The sequence below is a fragment of the Lepisma saccharinum genome, chromosome 5 (assembly GCF_977018435.1).
Source record: "Lepisma saccharinum chromosome 5, izLepSacc3.1, whole genome shotgun sequence".
NCBI classification, from domain to species: Eukaryota; Metazoa; Arthropoda; class Insecta; order Zygentoma; family Lepismatidae; genus Lepisma; species Lepisma saccharinum.
The window spans coordinates 4,705,012-4,730,348 of NC_139233.1; the positions used below are offsets into that span (position 1 = coordinate 4,705,012).

Genomic DNA, 25,337 nt, shown 5'->3' on the forward strand with positions numbered 1-25,337 from the left:
TATGCAACATGAAGCGGTATAAAATAAGAACAAACATATGCAACATGGTTACATTAAATTGTGTACGTATTCAATACATATATACAACACATATTATTTAAATCCATCACATTACAGAAAACAACCATATTTGAATTGAAAACAATATTGATTTAATAGGGCAGAAATATTTTCACTGGACACCATGAAATTCTCTTTTTTACAACTTTTTTCATTTAGATCGCTCGGCATCCATTGCCGACTCCCGCCGCTCCATAGCTACGGCTCGGAATCCGAACTGCGAGCGAAGCGAGCAAGAAAATTTTGCGAAATCTATTTTAATATGCATAAGATTTGGAATCGAAGGAGGCAATTCTCCTCTGTGCCCCCTGCAGGATCCCTTGGTCGTCAATGTCCCCCCCCCTAGAAAGGACTTCCGTTGGAGGTGGGACATGTCCCGCCCTGTGGTTGCGCCACTGATTACATGTATGTTTCCTCAATGACACTTCCACCCTAGTGACCACCTAGTCAACCCGCCGTATTTGTGAAAGAACGGTTTCGTACGCGCATGTGGACTGCAGAGCGACCAGCGGAAAGGAGGAAATGAAGGAGGCTTCGACGGTTGCGTTCGTGCGGTGAGAAATCTCTCGTCGTGACTAACGTTCATTGTGGCATCGTAATCATGGCAGAAGTTTCGTATGCGTTCGTCTAAATAGGATATTGTTCCTGGTTCAGCGACGCCAACTTATATGGGCTCGTGGAGGCTCACCCCTTCCAATAAATTGTCGTGTTATTGTAATTATTATTATATTTGTTATCGTCATTCGTGGTTGATTGTGTCGTAGCCTTGTAATCAAGGGGTCCCAGGTTCTATACCAGTGGAGGCACATGGTGATTCGGATCCGACTTTATAAACTGTAGGTCCATCCCGATTAGCCTATCTCTGCATTAGGTGGACTTAAAACTCAAACTCGTGGTAGATTGCTTATCGAAAGCAATGAGAAACAGATTTTTTTAAAAATAAGTACATGGACGGGAGGATGTATGCGATTTTGAAGGGGGTGCTTATAACTGTTTGAGCACACCACCACAATATTTTTTTCAAAAGTTGGCGCCCCTGTCGTGGCTCATTTACCACAAAACTCATGTCATGTCTTCTAGCAATACTTCCGGGTAACTCCTTTCGAGAGCCTGTACTCACCTTGACAAGTACTGCCTTTGGTAAATAAAGGGAAGGCAATGTATTTACATTGTTGCCAGCTGCACGATTATCCATTGCTTATTCACACTGGATCGAAATGTTTGCGCGAGAAGAACGATTGTGCTCTCTATAAATCGATTACCGTCCATGCTTCGGGAAGCACATTTCTGCAACACTTTGTTAAAGCATTGCACATTTTTGGCTTTTGGTAATTCTGGATTCTGTTCTACTTTTATAAGGAGCCGAGGGAAAGAAAAAAATCGGTGCATTGTAGTCTGAATAGGTGCTCCAGCAATAGTAGCCTAGAGTTGCTCAGTTTTCTTATGGAAATTGTCAGGTCTTGCCTAATTTCCAATCCAGCAAATTCTCATAGATGTATAAATTTCTTTATCTGACGTGTTCATACTTGTATGTATAAGCACCGTTCGGTTTCCCAGAACGTGCTATTCTATATTCCTATCAACGTCTGAAAACCTGCTCAGCACTGAGGTTCTCAGTACTTTTCTTCGTGCGAAAAGTAGTATGTGCTCCAAAAAAGTTGTTCATTTTTATTAATAAAATTCAGTAAGTTCCCACGACCACGTACTCTATCGACAGAAGAGCAGGTGCTCAAGAAGTGAGCACGTGCTCCATTTCTTAAGAATACAGCCAGTTCTCCCTTGCCTAGTTTCCAACATAGCGGCTTCTTGTAATGGTATCAACTTTTTAGTGCGTATGTGTATATAAACACCTGTTCAATTTTCGATCACGCGCACTTTTTAATTTGTATAGGGTGACCAGATATTTGTTGACCAAAAAGAGCATAGTCTATAGGTAAAAGGTGTGCATGCATTTTGCTCTTTCACTGGATCCGCAAAAATTCCGCGCGACTTCTTGACAGTCTAATTATCCTGGAAATTATGCAAAATTAAAACTTTCTTTTTATTTTACACTAATTTTACACAAAAAACTATATTTTGTGACTACATAATATCTATTGTGATATTCTGATGCAATTCTTGAATATTCTAAAGCAAATTTCTTGGTATGTTGATGCATATAATTGGAGGAGAGTATTTACACACCAATATTGATCAATATTTTGAACAAATTTTAATTATTGCAATATTCAAGTATTGGTATCGGTGGGAATCTGTAAGAGTATCGGTATCGGCTCAGCCCTGATCATTATCATTAAATTACAATGAATTTGAAATATGTTTTGCTTGTTGATGGAATATGAAAATGACACTTGGAATTGTTCATAGGAAATTCTTGAGTCAAGGAGTAAATACTTCAGTTTGTTGACATCTTGACGTTTTCCGTTCTGTGGATTTTAAGGTATTTTTACGCGTAAAATAATGAATGAAATTAAATAGCAAGGAAAGGGTATATTTGGGGATTTTTGAAAATTGGAAAGAGTATAGAGTATATGAACCTCTAAAAGAGTATAGAGTATATGAACCTCTAAAAAAGTATAATACTCTTAAAAATAGTATGTCTGGTCACCCTAAATTTGTATCAAATTATGAGCACTTGTTCATCACTGAAACAGGTACTCATTGAGGGAGTAGGTTCTCTTCCATGTTTATCCAGCAGAACGTGATCCAAGAAAGTTTGAAAATGATGTTTTCGTTTGTATTGATTTGCGATTGATTTGGTTTATTTTACTTCGCTTCTCTGCCACTTTTGGCTAATGGCAAAAATTAAGACGAAAATTGGTAATCGGTTTAAGTGCCACAAGAATTCAAAAACCGTTTTCCACATTAAACTGTGAAATATGCCATGCTTGATAATGTGGTAAATGTGAAAAGTGGCTGGTAGCCCTCTAAGTAGTTCAAAGGGCGTGTAAAAAGGCACTAGTGTGAACGTTCGTACGGGCTGATATGTGATTTTCCACCACTTTCGCTTTTGGCACTTATAACGTTTACCACTGTTAGTCCTCAAATAAGGATGAATGGTGATAAAGATGAAATGGATGAGAGGACAATTACAAACGCAAAGGACAGCACACAACCAGAGCACCACAGAATATTATACTGGCTGTGAGTGCAGACGCCAGAGCTTCGTTAGTGTGCAAAATGCAGCCCAGGGTGTTCTACGTGGAAGAGAAGTTGGAATTTGGGGCAGTTGTATTCATTATGTCCAATTAGAACATTGCACTCCTGTGAAAGTGTATGTGTGTGTGTGTGTATATTAAAAATAGACATGAAGCTAATATCTCAAGCAGATTGTATAACAGATTTTTCTCTTCCGTAGCTGGTGAGACTGCTGATATCTTCCGGTGCGGACTTAAGCCAGAGGAACATCCGTGGCAAGACACCTGCCGAGGTTGCCGAACCGAGTGTCCGGTGTGCGTTCCAATCCCAGGAAGAAGAAGGTAAGACCCATGTCAATTACCTTTGCCTTGGTGCTGGATGCGTTATTTTTTTCGGAAGAATATTTCCTTCCACCGCCTCTGCTTTGTAGTGTTGTAGAAAATTTAAATTGGATCCAAGCCACCGTGTAATGTCTTCCCTGAAGATTGAACTCAGGACCACTTGAAAACGATGTAACAAGCAGCAGCGTAACTAACAGACTCTGTGTCCCTACTTGTAAAACTAAAGTTTTTATTTTTATAAACATTTAATTCAAGTCTACATTTATAGTAGTATACCCCACCTACAAATATGAAAAATACATATCTTAAAAAAGGTTTGGATCTTTTTTTTTCAGCACCACTTGGGCGTTTATTTTTATAAACATTTCTCTTCAGTAGCTTGCACGAGGGTAGTACAGCTTATAACGATAAAATCTTGCTAATTATCAGGTAAATCAATTAATCATCGTAATAAGCAATAATATGCATTGGATTGTGGCTGTTCACCGAGAGTTGGACGGCGGAGAGCGAAGGACTAGCCTGTTTCCCGAGAGAAGAGGCCGAGCCTCGGGTAAAGAAATATAAAAATACAACTTTATTACCAATGGTCAGATTCAACTGAAATTAAAGACAGCACAGCAGCAGATTATCATCGACGAAATCCCCAAAGCAGAATTTGATAGGAGATAAATTAAGCCCGATATTAAAGGTTAAACAGCTAGACTGGATAACAATAGCTACAGACTCTCTGGCACTGTCTTCGGAACGAACGTGCAGGTTACAATAGGCCCGATCTTAGGCTAACCTCTCTTCGAGGTGCTTTTTGAAAGGGTCAAAGAACTCCAAATATACGGGCGAAGATAGCAGGACAAGAGCCTACGACTTGAGGACAATTTAGCAACGCTTGAACAGAGAGGGTACAGTAACGAACCTTTTGAATAGCAAATAAATAGACGAGCAGAGAAGCGGAAGACACAGTTTTTACTCAGATTTTCTTCGGCGTGTTATCGTACACAATCTTTCACGGACCACCCGCTTAAAGTATCCGCTTTGTGTGTCGCACCGTTCCGTGTTGTTTTATTTCGCACGTATCTGTGTACTATCAAGATGGAGTAGAGACAGAGAAAGGCCCTGCTGGGGGGGCGTCTGACCCAGTTGCCACCTTGAAGATGCGGAGATCCAATCTTATCGCCCGGAAGCCATCTATTGACCACGCCGCAAACATCCACGACTTCACCACGAGGACTTCAGTCAGAGCCGACAAAGGTAAGCCGGAATGGACGTGAAAATGGATAGGTTTCGTTAGCCCCGTCGTGACATCCAAGGAACTCGCTTAATTACATAAAAAATCTCGAACAGACATTGCTTATTACGGTGATTAAATTGCATCAACAATATTTTTAACATGTAAAACCGTACAGCTTTCATTTATTCAATTATCCAAAGTATTTAATATTCAGATTGTACGACGCTATAAATTGTCAATATAATTATATAACAGTGATCCTGGTTAACCGCAAAAAGTAACCATATAAAGATTAACATTCAATTACAACAACATAAAAGGAGTAGTGTTTTTGTCGTGCAGGTTAAGCTCCTACCGGAACATGTTTTCCGTAAATGCAAAAGTAAATGTCAAATTAAGAACAGTTTAAATTAATGTAGCTAACTTTAAACATGCCGCCGAACTATTATTGTATTAATTACTCATGTATTTTGGATTGCCGAGATATGAATGCGTGAGTGAATGTATGAGTGAAAGGGGCAATGATGTAATGTTTATGCATGTGCTCTTTTATAGAAATTACAGTATATATATAGAACTAACCCTGTGGTGTGATTTGTTCTACCCTATGTAATCTCTTGGGCTCCAACTGATGGCACTTACCCTGGGACAAAAGGTAAATAGGTTCTTAATGATTGCCTTTTGTTTATTTGTTTAATTGTTTTGTGGGTTTGACATTACCATTGTAATGTAGAACCAGAACGACGTCAGGCACGTTAAATAAGTAGACGTCGCGTTACGTGAACGATGGCGCCCGAACATGCGACATGTAGGTTCGACGAGTAATTCCGAACTTGCGACATGTAGTTTCGACGAGTAATCCCGAACAAGCGACATGTAGGTTCGACGAGTAATTCCGAACAGGCGACATGTAGGTTCGACGAGTAATTCCGAGCTGGCGACATGTAGGTTCGACGAGTAATTCCGAACATGCGACATGTAGGTTCGACGAGTAATCCCGAACATGCGACATGTAGGTTCGACGAGTAAGCCCGAACATTCGACGTGTAGGTCCGAGTAGGCCCGAATATGCGATAATTAGGCCCGAGTAGGCCCGAAGTTTAAATAAGTGTCGATAGTTGGAAGGAAGTTATTAATAGTCGCAAAAAATGAGTTTATTGTGCCATAATTATTCAGCTATAGAGCTATGTGCCTACCTGCCTTCGACAGGAACCAAGAGATTGATAGAGGTAGAAAATCAAATATTAATAACCTATTACAGTTAAAAAATACCACGCAGGACGCCTAGTGTATGAAGCGTTTAGTTCTTTGTGTTGCTATAATCAGTAATTTTCTAGTTTAGAGTATTTAAGTGTATTTACGCATAGTTAGCAGGTGAATTGAGTATTTAATTGTTTGTGCAATATATATAGTGGGCGTGAAGTAACAATGGTTAAAGTAATTTACATAGCGAGAGATTTTGGATTTTTATGCGGCGATAAGGATAAAGCATCGATCGAGGATGGTAAGGGGGGGAGACGCAAAACCCCGTAGGGTCTATTTATGAAAAAGAAAAGAGAAATTTATATCTCGCTGCGAGAACGCATCGAATCCAAGGAAGAAGAGAGAGAGAATAACGACCGAGGAGAAGGGTGATGGAGAGAATAACTCGACAAAGGAAGAAGATTGAAGAAATGGACAATCCAAAGGAAGGAGAGGAAGTGACGTTACTGGAAGGCGACCAGGGAGGAGAAAGCAACCGTGCTCCGGAGAATACCGTCATCCCTGAAAGTGAGCAGCCAACGGCAGTATTACCAACCCAAGGCACCCTGGAGGTTCAAGCGATAATGGCGCTCTTCACTACGATGATGAAGCAACATGAAGAAGGGAAAGAACGTCGAAAAGAGGAGAAAGAAAGGAAGAGAAAATTGGAAGAAGAAGAGAAGGAGAAGAGAAAATTGGAAGAAGAAGAGAAGGAGAAGAAGAGAAAATTGGAAGAAGAAGAGAAGGAGAAGAGAAAATTGGAAGAAGAAGAGAAGGAGAAGAAGAGAAAATTGGAAGAGGAAGAGAAGGAAAGGCAAAAAGAATTGCGAAGAAGAGAGAAAGGACAACAACACCGAGAGATGATGGATCAGTTTCTACAAGCATTAAAAAAGAATGATGAGAAAATAGAAAAGGCCCAAGAAGAGTGTGTTGAAAGACATCGTGATAACTCGAAAGACATTGAGAACCTGGATAAAACTGGAAACTGAAGTCAGGCAGATCCATGAACACCTGGCACACCTGGGAGAGAAGATAGAAGAAAAGAAGAATGACGTAGAAAAGAGAATGGAAGAGGAATTCCGAATGGTTGATCGTCGACTTGCAGCGGATTCCAGAATGGTGGAAGAAAGATTTGGACAAATCGAAACAAAGATGACCTCAGAAGAACAGCAATGGAGGAAGATAAAAAACATGACGCAAGACTTACGCCAAGACGTCACCCGAATCAAAGAAACGATGCAGAGAGAGACTTCTTCAATCGTTCTTACGTCACCACGAACAAGGAACGAGGAAGACCAGCGAGAAAAAACGCCCGAACTGGCGACATTAGCGCAAGAACCATCTCGATCGGGGAGTCAGTCCACAGGCGATGACGTCATGGAGCAGGATAGCAGTTGCTCGCGAGTTCACTCCGTGGTACAGACCAGTGTAGCCACTTCGGAAATAGGCACTTCTCGAAGTTTTCACTGGACAACTTTATGATTTTCGACCAAGAGAAGACAGAAACTTTGCCATCCACGTTTCTTCAAGAATTCAAAAGAGATTGCATTTTATATGGGATTCACGAAGAGGATTACCTGAAGCTTATCCAGAAACTTCTTCGCGGTTCCGCACGCATTTGGTTAGACCACCAGGTACCAGCGTTCAAGACCTTTAGCTCCTTCGAAAAAGCTTTCATTGAACAATTTCAGTGCAGATCATTGGTAGAGAGGAAGGTTACCCAGTTAAGAAACAAGCGGTACGACGTCAACGGAAAGCTCACATACAAACAGTTTTTCTGGCAGAGGGTGAATGAATTCCGTTCGCTTAAGCCCGGAACCGAAGTGATAGAAATCCTCACGGCCATCAGAGCGATGTACCCGAGCTATGTACAGAGGCAGCTTACAGGAGATGTGTTAGAAAATTTTGACCGAATGTCGCCTATCCTTGAAGACATGGATTTGCTGAAGGAGAACGAAAAACATCGATGGGAAGATCAATCGAGCAGAAGAGGGAATAATAATTTTGATAGGAAGAGAGGAGAAAATTTTCCACGAGTGCAAATGGCGACTACACGTAATACATACAATGGACGTCGACAACAATTCAATCGACAAGAACAATCGCAGTACAGTCCTCCAAGACAGCGAGACAGGGATGCCAAAGGCTCGAATCGAGGGAACTACCGTGGAGGCAGACAGAACACGAACGCAGGCTACCGAGGGCGTGGCGACATACGATTTTCAAATCGGGAGGAAGACAATCGTATGGAAGAAGGCAGAACACAAGCTATTCATTTAGTAAGAACCGCCTACAACAATGAGAAGCAAGAGACTGACGAGCAATGGCCTCAACCATCAACGAGTAGGGGACTCAATCCCAACGCGCCAGATTACCAGTCAGGTACTCGTCGGGATAACAGCCACGGCGCAAGAGCCTTTAAACTTGTAAATTATTCCGCATACTAGTGTAAATAATTTAACACAATTATGATATTAGTATTGTTATTAATATTCTGAGAACTTATATATATATATATATATATATATATATATATATATATATATATATATATATATACCTATCAATATCTGAGCATATATCATGTTAGGTTAATGCCAACATTAATAACATATTATTTATATTCTTATTACCCAGAATAGATATTATTTAGTAAAGAAACATGTATTTTAAATGGTTTGAATTGATGATAAGAAATATTTTATGTAATAACTCAATAATTCTGAACTATATCTCAAAGAGTGAATTTTCATCATAACTTAGAGTGTGAATGTAGTAAGTTTACATATGTACATGCATACATAATAGGATAATTCACATAAGTGTTAGCAAGGTGTTTGTTTAAATGATCAATGTTACAGTCAAGAACTGCAAATGAATGTTGAGTAATCCTGCAATTTTATGTTTGGTTAATGTTAAATGTAATGATGTAAAATTAATTGAAAACTGCAATTCAGTCTATAGAGAGAGACGACTATATATTCCAGGGTTCGAGTCCCTATTCGAGCGCCTGTGTGTAATAATTAGGCAAGATTTAACGTTAATTATTAATTGTGTTTTGATGAATTTCCCCTTCGCATATAATCTTACGTAAGCTCAGAAAAAATTCATGTGTAAGGAGAGGGGAATGTTATAACGATAAAATCTTGCTAATTATCAGGTAAATCAATTAATCATCGTAATAAGCAATAATATGCATTGGATTGTGGCTGTTCACCGAGAGTTGGACGGCGGAGAGCGAAGGACTAGCCTGTTTCCCGAGAGAAGAGGCCGAGCCTCGGGTAAAGAAATATAAAAATACAACTTTATTACCAATGGTCAGATTCAACTGAAATTAAAGACAGCCCAGCAGCAGATTATCATCGACGAAATCCCCAAAGCAGTATTTGATAGGAGATAAATTAAGCCCGATATTAAAGGTTAAACAGCTAGACTGGATAACAATAGCTACAGACTCTCTGGCACTGTCTTCGGAACGAACGTGCAGGTTACAATAGGCCCGATCTTAGGCTAACCTCTCTTCGAGGTGCTTTTTGAAAGGGTCAAAGAACTCCAAATATACGGGCGAAGATAGCAGGACAAGAGCCTACGACTTGAGGACAATTTAGCAACGCTTGAACAGAGAGGGTACAGTAACGAACCTTTTGAATAGCAAATAAATAGACGAGCAGAGAAGCGGAAGACACAGTTTTTAAGCTCCTACCGGAACATGTTTTCCGTAAATGCAAAAGTAAATGTCAAATTAAGAACAGTTTAAATTAATGTAGCTAACTTTAAACATGCCGCCGAACTATTATTGTATTAATTACTCATGTATTTTGGATTGCCGAGATATGAATGCGTGAGTGAATGTATGAGTGAAAGGGGCAATGATGTAATGTTTATGCATGTGCTCTTTTATAGAAATTACAGTATATATATAGAACTAACCCTGTGGTGTGATTTGTTCTACCCTATGTAATCTCTTGGGCTCCAACTGATGGCACTTACCCTGGGACAAAAGGTAAATAGGTTCTTAATGATTGCCTTTTGTTTATTTGTTTAATTGTTTTGTGGGTTTGACATTACCATTGTAATGTAGAACCAGAACGACGTCAGGCACGTTAAATAAGTAGACGTCGCGTTACGTGAACGATGGCGCCCGAACATGCGACATGTAGGTTCGACGAGTAATTCCGAACTTGCGACATGTAATTATGGACTCCGATACAATGAAAAATTATGTAGAAAAGTAGCAGTAAAACTGAGTCTCGACCTCTGCGCCATCGAAGCATGTACGCCCCTCTCCTCCCGCACCGCGGGGTTTTTATTTACGCCCCTGACGACAGGATTAGCCACTACATTATCGGGAAGTCAATAAACTCTCGGATATTTCTCAGTTCTCAGAACCATCTCGTGGCAGAGTGGTTAACACGGCATGCTACGGTGCCAGGGGTCCCAGGTTCTAATCCCTGCCTGGGCATGGGTGTTAGTGAGTGTCCACTCATAAATGTCATCATATCAACACCCATTCTCATCGTTTCGATTAGGAAAGGTGGATTCACAGACAGTATAATCCCTCCGTGTGGCTCATGTTGTGTTGCCCGTACGTGTTTGATATTGTCCCTTCATCCATCTGATCTTGCCACCATTCATACTCATCCTCGCGATTAGCCAAAAGTGGAAGAAAAGCGTAGTAAATGTTCTGCAACTGTAGTCTGGGAAAGAATGGTATATGAAGCTCATCAACAATTCTTCATGTCTCTTGAGGCTGGAAAGGCAACAAAGATATTCGTATGCTGTGATCTTTGATGCTGATAAAGCAAGAATTAAACATATCCAGTTTGCTGGATGGATTCCACGGTAGGGAAGTGAATTTTGGCGTTTGATGAATAAACACAACCAGTGCGTTGCAAATCATATTGTTCGATTCGCTGTGGCATGTCGTGATGAGTCCCATTTATTTCCTGTTGCTGATACTAATCGCATAACTGGTAATGGGGCTACAGAACTGATATTCCCAGCACCTGTCGTACTAATTCGAATTCGCAGCATAAAAGCTCTGAAATTATGCCGTTCGCGAGTGTGTGATACGTGTAATTTGATGCTTCAGCTATCGTTTTACCTGAACGAGGTGGATTCTGGCAGAAATGCCAACGCAATTTGTTATTAGTTTGAAATATTTTTGATTGCTGAAGTGTGTGTCCACATTTAAAAGAATTAACCACAAACGGTGTTCCCAAACGGTGGTTGAGCTTTTTATGAGCCACAAACAAGAAGTTGAATTTTGAGCGAAAAAGAACAGGCTAGACCAGGACCTCCGTGCCATTATTATATAAAAGACCATTATTAATTACCTAATTCTTTTTTTTTCTCATTGTCTTCCCATGGACGTCCTCAGGATTTTTTTCAGGGATGGGCAAGCAAGGTATTTTTTCCCCAGGGGAGAGCAAACAAGGCACATTTCCCCCCATAATGGTGGGGGTCTCCTCAAAAAACATTGCTTAAATTTGAAGTTATCATGTTTATGCAATAATGAACATATGTGATTGTGGTTGAAATGAAATTATGTGTGAAATATATAAGTTTTACATTGTTTTAAAGGAGAACATATTTTTATTACGGATATACAATACATGTGTTTCTAAACTCCAGAATTTGTCTGTAATAAATTACCTCATCAAGTACTATTCCGCTGACTTTGATTCAGAATATCCAGATTTATAGGTTGCCAATTGTGTCAGTATGTTTGTTACCTTCAAATTTATTTTTATAACGCGGGCAGAATACCGGGTGATCCGTTTGAGATGTCCGAAAAGTAAACCTTTATACACAAGAGGTTAATGTACGTATCTCCGAGCAGCTTGTTGTAATATAAACACAAAGGATGTAAGTTTCGAATGTGTGGAGGTTTACTGTCTTCAGCCGCGTGGTTGCAGTAGCATGCATGAAATACTCGAAAATGTTGCATACCATGCGACATACTGTGTGCGCTGTTGTGACGTGATCACCACATTTGTTACCATACACAGTAGCGCCACCATGTGGCTGAAGTCATGAAATCAGTAAACCTCCACTCATTCGAAACTTACATCCTTTGTGCTTATTTAACAACAAGCTGCTCGGAGATACGTACATTAACCTCTTGTGTATAAAGGTTTACTTTTCAGACATCTCAAACGGATCACCCGGTACATTTCAAGAAATTTTGTTAAGCAAGAAGAAAAACTGCTACTTGTAAATTTCCTCCGTTATATTTTTTTCATTATATGTAAAAAAATATATATAAATAAAACTTCTTCTAAAGTGTTAAGTCTGTTACCTCTGGAATGGAATTGTTTCAGTATTAATTAATAGTTGATTAGAAGCAGCCTCTTTGAAAGGTAATGGAAGATATTTTAACCAAGCTGCAAGCTTATGTGTTTATGATCTCAACTGAAACATGGATGAAGTTCAAACCGAACCCTTGAGCATGAAATCTGCTCTGGTTGTGCATTTCCGAGTATCTGCCGGAGTTCATACTTCTGTCTCCGATCCAACAGGTTCGTGTCGTTGCGCACGTATTCTTCACACGACGCTGCCAAGCTTTTCCACGTACTCGATGAATCAGAAGGACCTTGAGTTTATGCCCCCGGGTAACGTTGAACCTTGGTTATGTAACGAATCTTTGACACCAGAGTATCTGAAGAAATCCCACAGTGAGCCAGCAGTAATTGTGGGCGATGAACAAGCCTGATAACCTTCTGTTATTGTTACATTTCTATTTCAGGCGGACTTGATGCTCTGTGGAACATTTTCTTGCACTGGGTAATAGCACTTATTACTCTGTTGCAGTAAAGATTTCTTACTAGGCTCGTCCCAGGTAAAAGGAGTTTCGAAAGTTAGTTCCTACTTGAATTGCACATGATGCTTTGTATGCCTGAGAACCCTCATTAGGAAGCCTCATTAGTAGAGCTAGGAATTTTAGGTGCTGCACCTTAAATTTTTTTGTGTGAAAATGGGTAAAAAAGTGACTCATCCACAAAATAAGCATGTATTGAACTCTACTGATGGTGTTTCGGTTGCACCTTTTTGCACCTTTTTCACAATCTCAGAACCTTTTCCACCTTTTTCACAATCTCTGAACCTTTTGCACCTTTTCGCCCTTTTTGCATCTTTATCATTTTTTTTAATACAACTCGCGCGCTGTTTAACCCCCACCCACATTGAAGGCACGGCTTCTTGGCACACGATTCTTGTTTACCGCACAACAATGAACCGGCTTTCTTCAGTTCTTGGACGTTAATGTAGTAAGTGCATGGACTTTAAACAGTGCCAACAATGACGCGTTACAATTGCTAGAAGTTGTGCTCTTTTTGTCCTATGCTGTATTGTTTACGAATTGTTGTAGGAAAGCTGTTTTGTTTTCGTTTCCTTCTCCCGTCTCAGCTAGCAAGATAACTGCAGTCTGTGATCGACTGATCGATGCATCGGATTTGCTTGTTTACCATGCCGAAACATACAGTAAATGTTGGGAAACTGCACGACATTGTTAAACAGTTCAGCGGTGACGGCATTCAGAGTGATGGATCTGTTCTGAGGTGTGATGTGTGTGATATTTCTATTGCTGTAGATGACAAACACCAACGCACTCGGGTTGTGCAGCATCTACAAAGTGGGAAGCACGTCAGGAATGAAGAACTACCAGATGGTAAAGATGGGAAGCGACACCAATTCATTGGTGAGGCGCTTGCATCTTCGAGTCCCAGAAATACAAATTAATTTTTCAGTGAGACAGCAAGGACATTTATAGCGTGTGGAATACCTCTTTCGAAACTTAACAATCCTGTCATGAAATCATATTTGCAAAAATATACTGTATCCTAACTTAAACCATGTGATCCTCATTGTTCATTCTTTGCATCGAGTTTGTGAAGCTCGTAAAGATAAATATACATATGTGAACGAATTTGTTTCTAGCATACTGAAAAAGGCTCCTTCTAGAATACAGAAGTACATAGAAATTACGAAACTTCCACTACCACCCTCTCCCATCCTCACTAGATAGGGTACATGGTTAAAAGCTGCAGTGTTTATTTGCAATCATTTCCATACAATATCGAAATTTTTAGATGCTTTGCCTAGTGATTTCTCAGCTGTAGAAAAAGCCAAAAAACTTGCACTTAAACAGGAATTGCAAGATGAACTCTATATTGTACATGGCTTCTCTTTCCTTACTACTGCAATCACAAAACTGGAGGAGCAGTGTCCTGAAAAGGAAGAGCAGTGGGCTGTTTTGATGGATGTGCAACGAGAGCTGCAAGGGGTCGGGAAAGAGAAGTTAGAACAAAGTTTAGCCAAAAACCCTGATGTTCAAGAAGTCGCAACCAACAAGGATGTGGATTACCAGTTGAAAACAAAATACGCACGACTTGTATCTGCTTAGTGACCGCAGACGTAGCCTCACTCAGAAGAACATAGAAATTTTGAATGTAATCTATTTTAACAGTTTTCTAGACGACTAATTCTAAGCAACTAAGAAGAAGCAATTTTTCCTTTATGTCGCTTTCTAATGTATCAGAGAATTTTCTTTGCTTAGTTATATTAAGCGATTTAAAACCAGAGAATACTCTGTGTGTTTATTCAGATAAGTTGAATCATATATGTATGCACTGCTCAGAATAAATTTTACGTCTGAAAATTAGCACCTATTTTAGCACCTTTTTTGTACAAAAATTGGCACCTTTTTTGCACCTTTATTGGCAAATTTTTGCACCTAAAATTCCTAGCTCTGCTCATTAGTGCACATAAGACCTCAAATATCGACCAAATACACTAGTAGGACGGACACTCATAGTTTTTTTACATGTTTCGATCGATTCTGCACATTTTGTGTTGATTTTACGTAAAAGTACATCGTTTGTGTACTGTATTTCTGCCTTAACTTGTGCCACCGAGGTTCCCCGGTTCGAGTCCCGACCTGGGTATGAATGGTCTGTGCGTCCCTTCATCAATTTCATCTATCATCACTAGGGCCCTGGACTTTATGTTATAACATATTTTTCATTTGGCTTCGGATCTAATATTGGGGTGAGATCTTTACATATCGGATGAAAATCAGCCGAAATAGACAAACTTGACAAAGCATATTTTGACATATTTCACCAATTTCGCGTTTTTACAACATATTTCTTCAATTTTGTTGTAATAAGACATATTTCTGTATAATTTCATAATTCTCTCGAACATAATCGGTTATTTCATATTTTTTTCTTCGTAGCTTTAGCACAACTGATAGTTCATATTGTCGATGGCAGGATATGGAAATTACGGAGGAAGAAAGATGCCGCCTTTCCTTAGTACAGAACAATAATACCCCACTTTTTTTTTATCTCGCCGACAATTGATAGTCATGCAAACATTATTGAGGAAAAATGTTCTCTCTCTTATTGTTGCACGGGAAGTAAAGAAGTTTCGTTCTCATTTCTTTGCCTTTTTAGCTTTTCACAAAAATCAGTCAAAAGTATAAATAACGTTCGGTACATTACAGCCCCTACTCTACTCTATCGGGTATGGGAGAAATTCGAGAGTACTCTTGTGCATATTTTTGGCTTTACTGGAAATATTTCTGCACTTTTCTGACATATTTTGTAATTTTTCATGACATATTTTCCAATTTGTATGGCATGATTACATACATATTTTACAGCTTTATAGGACATAAAGTCCCGGACCCTAATCATCACTCATCCTCATAGGTGCAATTAGCCAGAAGTGCTTCTGGCCCGCACATACTTTCATAGCGTGTAGAGACATCTTTTCTTGACGAACTCGGAAATTGATGAAAAATCATATTTTTTCTTAGCCATGAAAACAATGCTAAACCTGATAGCAGTCCGTTTCCCTTCAGTTAGAACAAGAAAACAATGTTTTTATTTTACATTTTTTGGCTTTTAGGTCACGTTTTAGTATTTTTTGCAGTTTTTGTTTGGTATGTCTGAAGAAGTTACATGGTTGAGGTTACTTTTTCAAACTAACTAAACTAAAATAACAAACTCTGACCAAAATCTCGGGACTCTCGGTCTCGTCTCGATGCTGTATTCTAAACTAATGCTTTTGTAATAAGGTGACCAGACCAATCCCTTTTTTTGAGTCTGTCCCGTTTTACGGGACGCTAAAATGTCCCTTTTTGTGACAATGACGTATCGGTTTAGAATTATTGCAATAATACATCTTCGCTACTATTACTACAAACTTGTGTAAACTTTTACAAATGTTATTTGAAGAAGATCCATTCATCGGCAAAACATCAATGAATGATTTCTATTTCTCAAGGACTGCTTGGTTGCAGAGCGCTGCATATCACCATATTATATAAATTATTTACACAGTCAGTATTTTTTAATTTATTTAATTAGTTTTCAAACGTTTTTGTGACGAAACAGTTTTTTTAGTATTATTATTAAAATGTGTACATTGTGCCGTTTCGTTTTTCCTTCACGAAAAAATTCCCGTTTTGTAAAGGGATTTTGGGGAGGTCTGCTGTGGACATAATTCCAGTAACATTCACATGTATCTTATGTGCCTGCATAGTATGTGGTAAACAGGGCGTGTTTTCGTGCCGCGTGTATTTTGTATCGACTCACTACAGCTTATCGTCTGTGGAAACAGGGACTCACGCATTGTTACGTGTCAACAATGTACACTTTCATCTTACCTTTAACTTCGTTTGTTGGTTCGGGTGGCCTGATCAATGCGTTGTCAGTTTAGTCACCCGAATTAGAGTTGGCCTTTACCCGTAGCTTATCTGCAGTGACCAACCTTTTGTTTGTAGAGGCATATTTGACAGCCAAGTTTGACACATTTGGCAATTGAGTACTCAGATATTTTTCTGGCCATATTGCCAATGTTGATGGTGTTATTTGTCTGTAAATACGTATATTCAATGGCGTCAACTTTCTAGAAATTAGGTGGGTTCGGCTCAAATATTTGTTTCATAATGTTTGTACACCCCTGTTCACATAAAGTGGCACATTTTATAAGCTCGGACAGTTCACGTATGTGCCACTTAATCTGAACAGGAGTGTACAAAAATAATACACCATAACCATTTCAGCCCAAATATGAATATTTTATGTGGCATTAAGGATATAAGATATGTAACCCCCCCCCCACCTCCTCTTTCGGTCTCCCACTTATTTTTTTCCTGTCGACGAGCAGTGTTACTGAGAAAACTTTTTCGCCTTTATCAGGGTGGAAAACTTCGAAATCCTGGATGTCAGGGAATTTTCTTTTTTCTGGAAATGTCAGAGAAATGTGCTCTATTTCTGGAAAAAATCAACATTTTTTGTAGACTGCACCAAAAGTAGGTTTTTCAACGAAGACAAAGGACAAACAAGAATTTTTTAAATTTCTTGTGGACACACCATACTTCAATTTGATATACTGAGAATTGCCAGTGCTACCACTACAAAATTAATACAATTTTGTTTGTTACTAATTTTTACAAAAATCGAATTAAGAAATCAGGTAAAAACTCAACTTAAAATTTGTTATATATTTTTTCTTTTCTTTGCAAGAATATGCCTGTATCAAGCAACAACGAAATTTCCTACGCTCGTTTACGTTCGAGATACTTGCTTTGCTTCCATCGTGGATCTCCTGCGAGGCCGCAGTCGAGGGGTGAGGATGAGGGTGTGCTTGGTTTTACGACCTCACCCAACTTTCTCCCTTCCCTCCCCTCCTTGCATTACTTCCAGAGAACGCCCACACATCCGGTTGGCGAGGGGCGGGAGTGAGTCAGCCATGAGAAATGTAGGCTGGAGGCAGGTTTGCCAATTCATTGTTTAGTAACCAAGTTTAGTTGTTAATTTTTTTGTTCGTCTCGTCATTCTGAAGCAATAGGTGTGCGGAATTGATTCATTGGGAAATTGGGGAGGGGTCAGTTTTCGCTTTCCTATTTGTGTTGTTTCCTATAGCCGTGAGAACACTTGGATTAATTTACAGATAGGCTATCACCCGTCCGTGTATGTGCCCTCAAAATCGACTTCACAGCGTGAGTTTTACCCAACGGCTTGCGAAAAAACTAATGATCACCAGAATCGGTAAACATTGATGCCCTGCTCTTGCAACATTTCGGCTCGGCTGGACCTTTTGGCCGCCGCCAGGCCAGCGGTTTTCCAATTGTCCTCCCTTCGAAAAACCGCTTGGTATTCCAAAATCTAAAAAAATACATCAGCTTAGAATTCCTTCTAGAGCATTCACGTGAATTTTGTGTTGTTTGCTTTCGCTGTTATCTAGATATTCTCAATAGTTTATGTTTACGTATGCGTAATTAAACTATCGATAACACTCAGTTGCGGAGTGTGACTTACATCAAACTTACTTTGACAAGTTATAAGCAAGCTATCGTAAGCTTACCCTAAGCTTACGTGCTATCTGGAAAAAAGCTTTGTAATTTTTTGTAACTTGAAATGAAAGATGCCAGTTTCCAGGGAGGGTCGACGAACCGGACATTTACAACTCGAGACGAGTTTTAGACTCTATCAAGTCTTGGCTCGATGCTATCCGTAAATGACAGAAAAACTGGAAGAAAAAACATGGAGGAAGAGAAATCAAAATAGATAAACGGTGAAAGAGAGAGAGAAGACCGCCGAAGCTGACCCCACCCGAAAACGTATTTTCGTTCACTCTTGTGTGTACCCGAACAAAATTCTCTGGATACGCCACTGATGTAAACGGGTGGCACCGCACACGAAATGGCACGCCCATGCCTTAACCAGGATTCAGGTTCAGGTTCTTCTTTTATAAGGCAAGGGGGGTGAGTACACGTAACCCGAAACCGAATTCGAGTGGCATTCTTTGACTTGAGACAAAAACAACCCGTCCGGTTGCCATGTCGACTCCAGGAGTGGCCGGCCACACCCTTTATCCTAGGCGACAAGTCGCCCGATATTTCGTCATTCGATTTTTTTTTATTCCCCTGTCGTGATTGGGCACTCGATAAAGGTCCCGTGTTATTAATCTTAATGGTATCCGTGGCCTGTTCTGATATCCAAACGGTGGATCCTGGTTCGATATATTAACACGTGGATAAGAGTTGGGTAGTAACGTGGACGGTTTCTAAACTTGCCAAGGGGTCTTGGGTTCGATACCCGGTGGAGGCTCATATAGTGGTTCATATCCCACTTTAAACTATAGGTCTGGTCCCGATTAGCCTTACTGTTCATAAAGTGGACTTAAAACACCAAATCAATCAATCAGTCTAAACTTGCGTTACTAACGCTTCCAAAGTTACAAGTGAAATTGTTTTAAGCTCACTTTATGCACTGAAATGCTACAGACTGGACATAACAGTTTAAAGTGGGTTCCGAACCAAACTGTAACGCGTTACGATTTTTGAGTAACTTATCAAACTCGGCAGAAAAATGACGTAAAATAACCAAAAGGAAAAATTACCAATCAAAATATGCCAGTGAATATTTTCATGAAACAATTAGCGACTGATTTATTGGAAATGAAGAAATTGTAAGTTGCCAAATTGTTAATTTGACAATGTGCAATTGTAAATTTGGCCTCGAAATGATTATGAATTAACCATAAATTAAAAAAAAAAAATTATATCCGTACATAATGGTAAACAAGCACATAATAATTTGAAAACCCTTCCATGGAGGGGTTTGATAGATTTTTTAATTTTAAAAATGTCTGAAATTAATTCTGCAAATATTATTATCCCTCCTGTCAGGGTAAGAGTAAGTAGCCACGAAATGATTGTGACTATCTAGACTACAGAAAGATTCACGTGAATGCTCTAATTAGAAGGAATTAATTCTAAGTAGATGTAATTTTTCACATTTTGGAATGTCATTTTTTTTTTTTGTTTTTTTTAAAGGAGACGAACATACGAAATTAACTTCTCTGTCGAATTTCTTCATTGTTTATGGTTCATCACTTTTTGGGGGGATGATTTAGGATATTAAAATTTAAATCCATAATTTCTAATTTCGTGCTTATTTTGATAATTGTACACAATAAAATAATCATAGATGTGGTACAACGCTTTCTTCAATCCATTGTAAGCCTATATCCTTCATCATTTTCTGTGTTGGTTCGGCAGATTCAAATTACTTGGTTCTTTTGATAAATTGTAACAATACACGAATCATTGCGTTTTGTTATGTCTGTTGCGTATTTTATATCGTTCAGCAGATTCTAATAGGAGTCAACAGTTAATTTCTTACAATACGTCACGTGGTATATTTCTAGCCCACTGCATATCATTCAGTATTTTCTAGGTTGGTTCAGTTGATTATTCTGGAGAATTTCCTTCGTAGTTTGCAACACTGTCTGCCGGTTTGTCGTTTTCTCATTTTTTTTAAATTTTTGTCTTCATTCTTGTATCCAATCAAGGGCGTATTTGGAGGTGGGGTTCTGGGCTGGACACCCCCGAAAGATATACCAAGTCCAAAATGAAGTAAGCAAAATACTTGTATACTGTTCTGTGAAGTTGATTTATTGTTGATTATTCTTAGAACTTACATAAAGATAAAATAATTAGATTGTGACTATGCAGCTTTGCGTTAACAGCGCCTACGAGAATTTATGATTTGTGTACCACTGCTAATAGAAATAATGATCAGGACCTTCACTTTTCATGAACAGAACCTATTCATTAAATAATCCACTTAAAATTATTTTTGACATAATTTCCTTGAAAATAAAGACCAACTGACTGACTGACTAAAGAAGTATAAGTACCCCCTCCCTCCTTTCGAAAATCCTGCCAATAGCCTTTTTCGTATTGAATAACCAATCCATTTTAATTTTTTTTTGATAATGAATGAATTTAGGTAAAAATGTGAGACACAGAAATGGGTCTCATGGCCTTCTGATCAAAATTCTCTTCTCCAGGCCACGATACCCAAAACTGGGTCTCAAATTTAAATTGAATTTTCAACGGTTTTTTGGATTGTTTTGAAATTTCTTGTGCTTCACAGATCTAATGACACCAACTTGATCCATTTTCACATTTTTTTTACTTGGCCCCACTATGTCATTCAGACAATCTGGCCTTGGCAGTCAACATTTAACATTAGTTCAAGAGGAACCCGAACATATGGCAATTAAAATATTCAATAACCTACCAAATGATATTAAAGCAGGAAATATGACAAGTTTCAAAAACAAATTTTAAAAAAAAACCTATTAGTTAATAACGAATATTATAGAGAAAATTGTAAATTATAGAAATTTTGTAACTATATTTTTTATCTGAACTGTACTGAACCCTCCAAATACCAATGTGTATGGTTTATATGGAGTAATGCAATTCAAATTCAAACATCCTACAGAGTAAAGACTGTAGGCTTTATTGTGGAAGCTGATCAGGTGCATCCAGCAAGAAAATGAAGCAGTGAAAGCGAGCATTCTGCACCTGAGAGAGGACAACTGCCAAAGAAGAAAACTTGCCATTTTCACTTTGGCCATTTTTTCCGTTTGCCATTTTTACTTTTGCCATTTTTTCCGTTTGCCATTTTTACCTTTGCCATTTTTTCCGTTTGCCATTTTTAGTTGGCCATTTTTTCCGTTGCCATTTTTTCCTTTGCCATTTTTACCGGACACCGTCACCTAATGAATACGTGTTCTTGTATCTCTATTCTTATTATATCATCCTTTTATCTGTTGATGTAATGATAATAATAATTATTAATTGACACATTATTATTACACAATAACCCAAATATAGCACTATGCATAATTCCTTCATTTCAGAAAATAATAACTAGGGTGATAAACTGATAGAATCTCATAGAACCAGGTCTATAGATAATTTAAAGGATGGTGTGTTACAAGTTAATTGTATAAACTAGACGTGATGGTGTATCTGAGCATTGATGTGCTCTGCATGAGTAACAATAAATAATCATTATAATAATTATTATTATTTCATTGAGACACTTGGTTCGGATGATCCCACCTGAAATATAGTTGTAGATCCGTCTCTGGTTTCGATCTAATCATAAAAAAAAGCCGTCTCGGTTCCGCCAATCTACGGCAAAGGGCTGCTGCTGTGCCCGTGCTTGGTGTTTTTGCGGCGTCGTTAGTTGGTAACCCTCCCTGTGGGAACCAGACCAGTGGGTCGTCGCAGGCGGGGGACATTCTTTGCTAACGGCTTCAGCCTCAGCACAAGAGATCCGCAGGAAGATCCATTATCTCCGGGCCTTTGGAATTCCATCGTTATTGCTCGCATACAATGTTGCTAATGAAAATGGATCTCTCCGCATTTCAGTTTTTTTCCCCATGGAGAATCGTGGCCCTAGAACGTAGAGCATGGAGAGGCAGCAAACGGCAGGTTCAAAATGTTCCATAATAGTGGATGCGTTGCACTTTCATGTTCCCTTCTTCAACAACGTTATGTCAAAGGTCTTGCTTCCAGGTTCGAATCCCGGTGTGGGTGTTTTTTGTGAACGTCCCATCAATTTCATGTCGCAATTTACCCCGTTTATCGAGACAGAGGCGTACCCAGTATTTTCGAAAGGGATGTGGGATTATGTGTACTTTTTTTTAGTAGTCCGCCCTCATTTTTACGTTCTTTTTTCAGTAGTACTGGGCCAAAGGAGGGGGTTATGACCCCCCTTGGGCACGCCATTGTATCCAGAATGTTCGATCTGAGTGGGGCTTTTGATTTCATTTGCTTTATTTTACTTCGCGTTATGTGCCACTTTTGGCTAATTTGCGAAGATGGGGATGAGTGATGAAATTGATGAATGGATACTCACAAACATCCATGCCCAGGCCGGGATTCGAACCCAGGACCCCTGGAGTCGTAGGATCTGAGTGGGGCGGAAGTTCGTATTTGGGGGGTGGGGTGTAAAAGGTAAGTTTGGAACCAAATTGAAAAAAGAATCTCCTTTGTGAAAAATTTAGGGGGCGTTTAGGATATTTTGCGGGGGGTGTTAGGAGTTTGTGGATAAACCCACTGATTCATCATCATCATCACAATCAAAACTGAGAAGCTAAGTAAAATAAAGCAAAGCAATCAAATCATACATATACGAATTATGTGAAAGTTAAATTTAGTATAAACTGTTTATATTAGTAATTATAATGACTGTAGAGTATTTTAATGGAGACATTACTACGCGTAAAAACCGTATCAGTTTATTCACTTTACTGCCGATCTCTGTGGTGGAGTGGTTATCAGAGCACGCCACAACGCTAGGTGTCCCTGGTTCAAATCCTGGTCTGAGTACGGTTGTTCTTTGTGAGTGTTCCTTCATCGATTTCATATCGTCATCTTCTGGATTAGCCAAAAGTGGCAGAGAAAAGCAAAATAAAACTAATAAATTAAAGATGTTGTGAAGTAAAACTAGCAGATTCAAATTGAAGGAAATCAATTTTGCTTTGAGGAAAGCAAAGGGTTCCCTCCATCCCCCCATATCGGTCTGTAATTTGCCAGTAAAGTCAGCCTTTTTGTGTGTCGGGTTCATTACCTTCCACACTATATCGCCCAATGTACTGAAGTTCCGTCTGACCCTCTGCCTGTCTAAACATGTTCAGATTCAGACATGACTTTCATTTAGCTTCTGAATTCTGGAAAATTCCTCATCGCAGATTCAAGAGAAGCACGGAGTGAATTGCGTTCGTAGTTGCCTACATATTTGTAATTCAAAATAGGGCGTACGACATTTCTGAACTACTCCATCCTGGAAAAGCAGACACTGCATTTCACGCAAAGTTTATCCTTGATTCTCCGGCAAAATTTTAGACGGATCCACTTTTCTGGAATCAATGTTTTTTTGTTGGAAAAGTTTTAGCCGTTTACCATTCTCTTCACTCAAAACTATTGAGCATGCCGTGGAATCATTAAAACTAACCATGAAATTCCTAAATTTATGTTGCTATTTGACAGACAAGCTAGGGGATACTAAAAAATTAATAAACAATGCACAATGCAAGTTTTTTTTGTCTGGATATGGTGTAGTGCAGGAAGTTTCGCTTTTTTTCAATAGGTCTCCAGTTATTTCCTGCTTGTAATCAGGGCGGTATTTGAAAGGGGATTAGAGGAGTTGTGATTTTTTTTTTTGGGGGGGGGGGGCGGTACATAATATCGCAATCTTTGAAAGAAGCAACTGGAATTTCCCCAAGACAGGCACGTATCTATAGAACCATATTTTGAGGGATCCAAACTAATTTCTCATATTATTATTATTATTATTAATAATAATTATAAAGTTGATAATTAATAGATAAAACGATTAATATATTCATGAATATAGAATAGAATTTGTAGAATATTGATTGATTGATTTGGTTTATTTTACTTCACTTTTCTGCCACTTTTGGCTAATTGCAAAGATGATGATGAAATTCATGATGAGCCACGCACAACAAAGCCCATGCCCAGGCCGGGATTTGAACTCGCGTCGTAGCGCAATATGGTAACCACTCCACCACGGAGGTCGGTTTATGTTAAGGTCAAAAATAATTATTAGTTATTACATGAACAGGTTAAAATATTATGTAACGGCATGTATTCAGTATCTCGATAAGATCACTAAAATGTGTGTAAAAACAGCTGCCCTACCAAAGAAAGTGATGGCAAAAGAATTCAAACTGATTTATAGAAGAGAAAGAAAACGTCATTAGGTCCCATCTGATGAGATGTAAAGTACTTGATCATTATTTTATGCTTAGTTTTATTAGTATTTGTAGCATGAATTCTCGCACGCACTGTCAACGCACAATCTAATCCTTACTTTTAAGTTCTGCGGAAATAAACTTCATATTATATAAAGAATTTTGCTAAATGGGACTTTGTAAGACCTTGGGTTCCGAACCCTGAATACCTCCTTGCTCCAAAGGAAATTATTCAAATATAACACAGAAAGTTATGCCAAGAGTTTGGTCTGCGGTGGCACATGCTAAGCAAGCAAAGATTAGTACACTTCATAAACTCTGCCGAAGGACCAATAAAAGCTAAATTCTATTTGACCTTGATGCGAAGTGTGTACGCGTCGATTGCGTCAAATGGACTAGCAGTCGAAACCATTATTCATCTCGATCGAAACCGAACTATTTCAGGAACGAGCGAATAGCAACCTTCGATTTTACCGCCCCGCAATTCCACCTTTTTGATTGCATTCGAGTTGCCAACCCACTTTTTCCACAGGCTGGAATCGCTCGGAATTTACATATTCCTGTTCCATTAGAAAGGTTCTGCTCTGCGTAGGACTCGAACTTTGCATGAAGCTCCGCTAGATTAGCTCGTGGTAAATTTCCTGCGCCTCCAAATATAAATCTCATCGTTCATTGTATAAATTTCGGGTCCGTTAAAAATTTAGCCCATCGCGCTACGACGCCAGGGGTCC

The 25,337-nt window shown here is 39.0% G+C and overlaps 1 protein-coding gene across 2 annotated transcripts in view; it reads left to right on the top strand.

Annotated features, from left to right (window-relative positions):
- The window catches only part of LOC145987621 (uncharacterized), a 321,334-nt gene that overhangs the window by 237,329 nt on the left and 58,668 nt on the right, over positions 1 to 25,337 (top strand). For both annotated transcript variants that reach the window (XM_083122025.1, XM_083122026.1), the window contains one exon: positions 3,419 to 3,539. In XM_083122025.1, the coding sequence (XP_082978151.1) occupies positions 3,419 to 3,539 (121 nt within the window). The remainder of the gene's footprint in view (positions 1 to 3,418; positions 3,540 to 25,337) is intronic.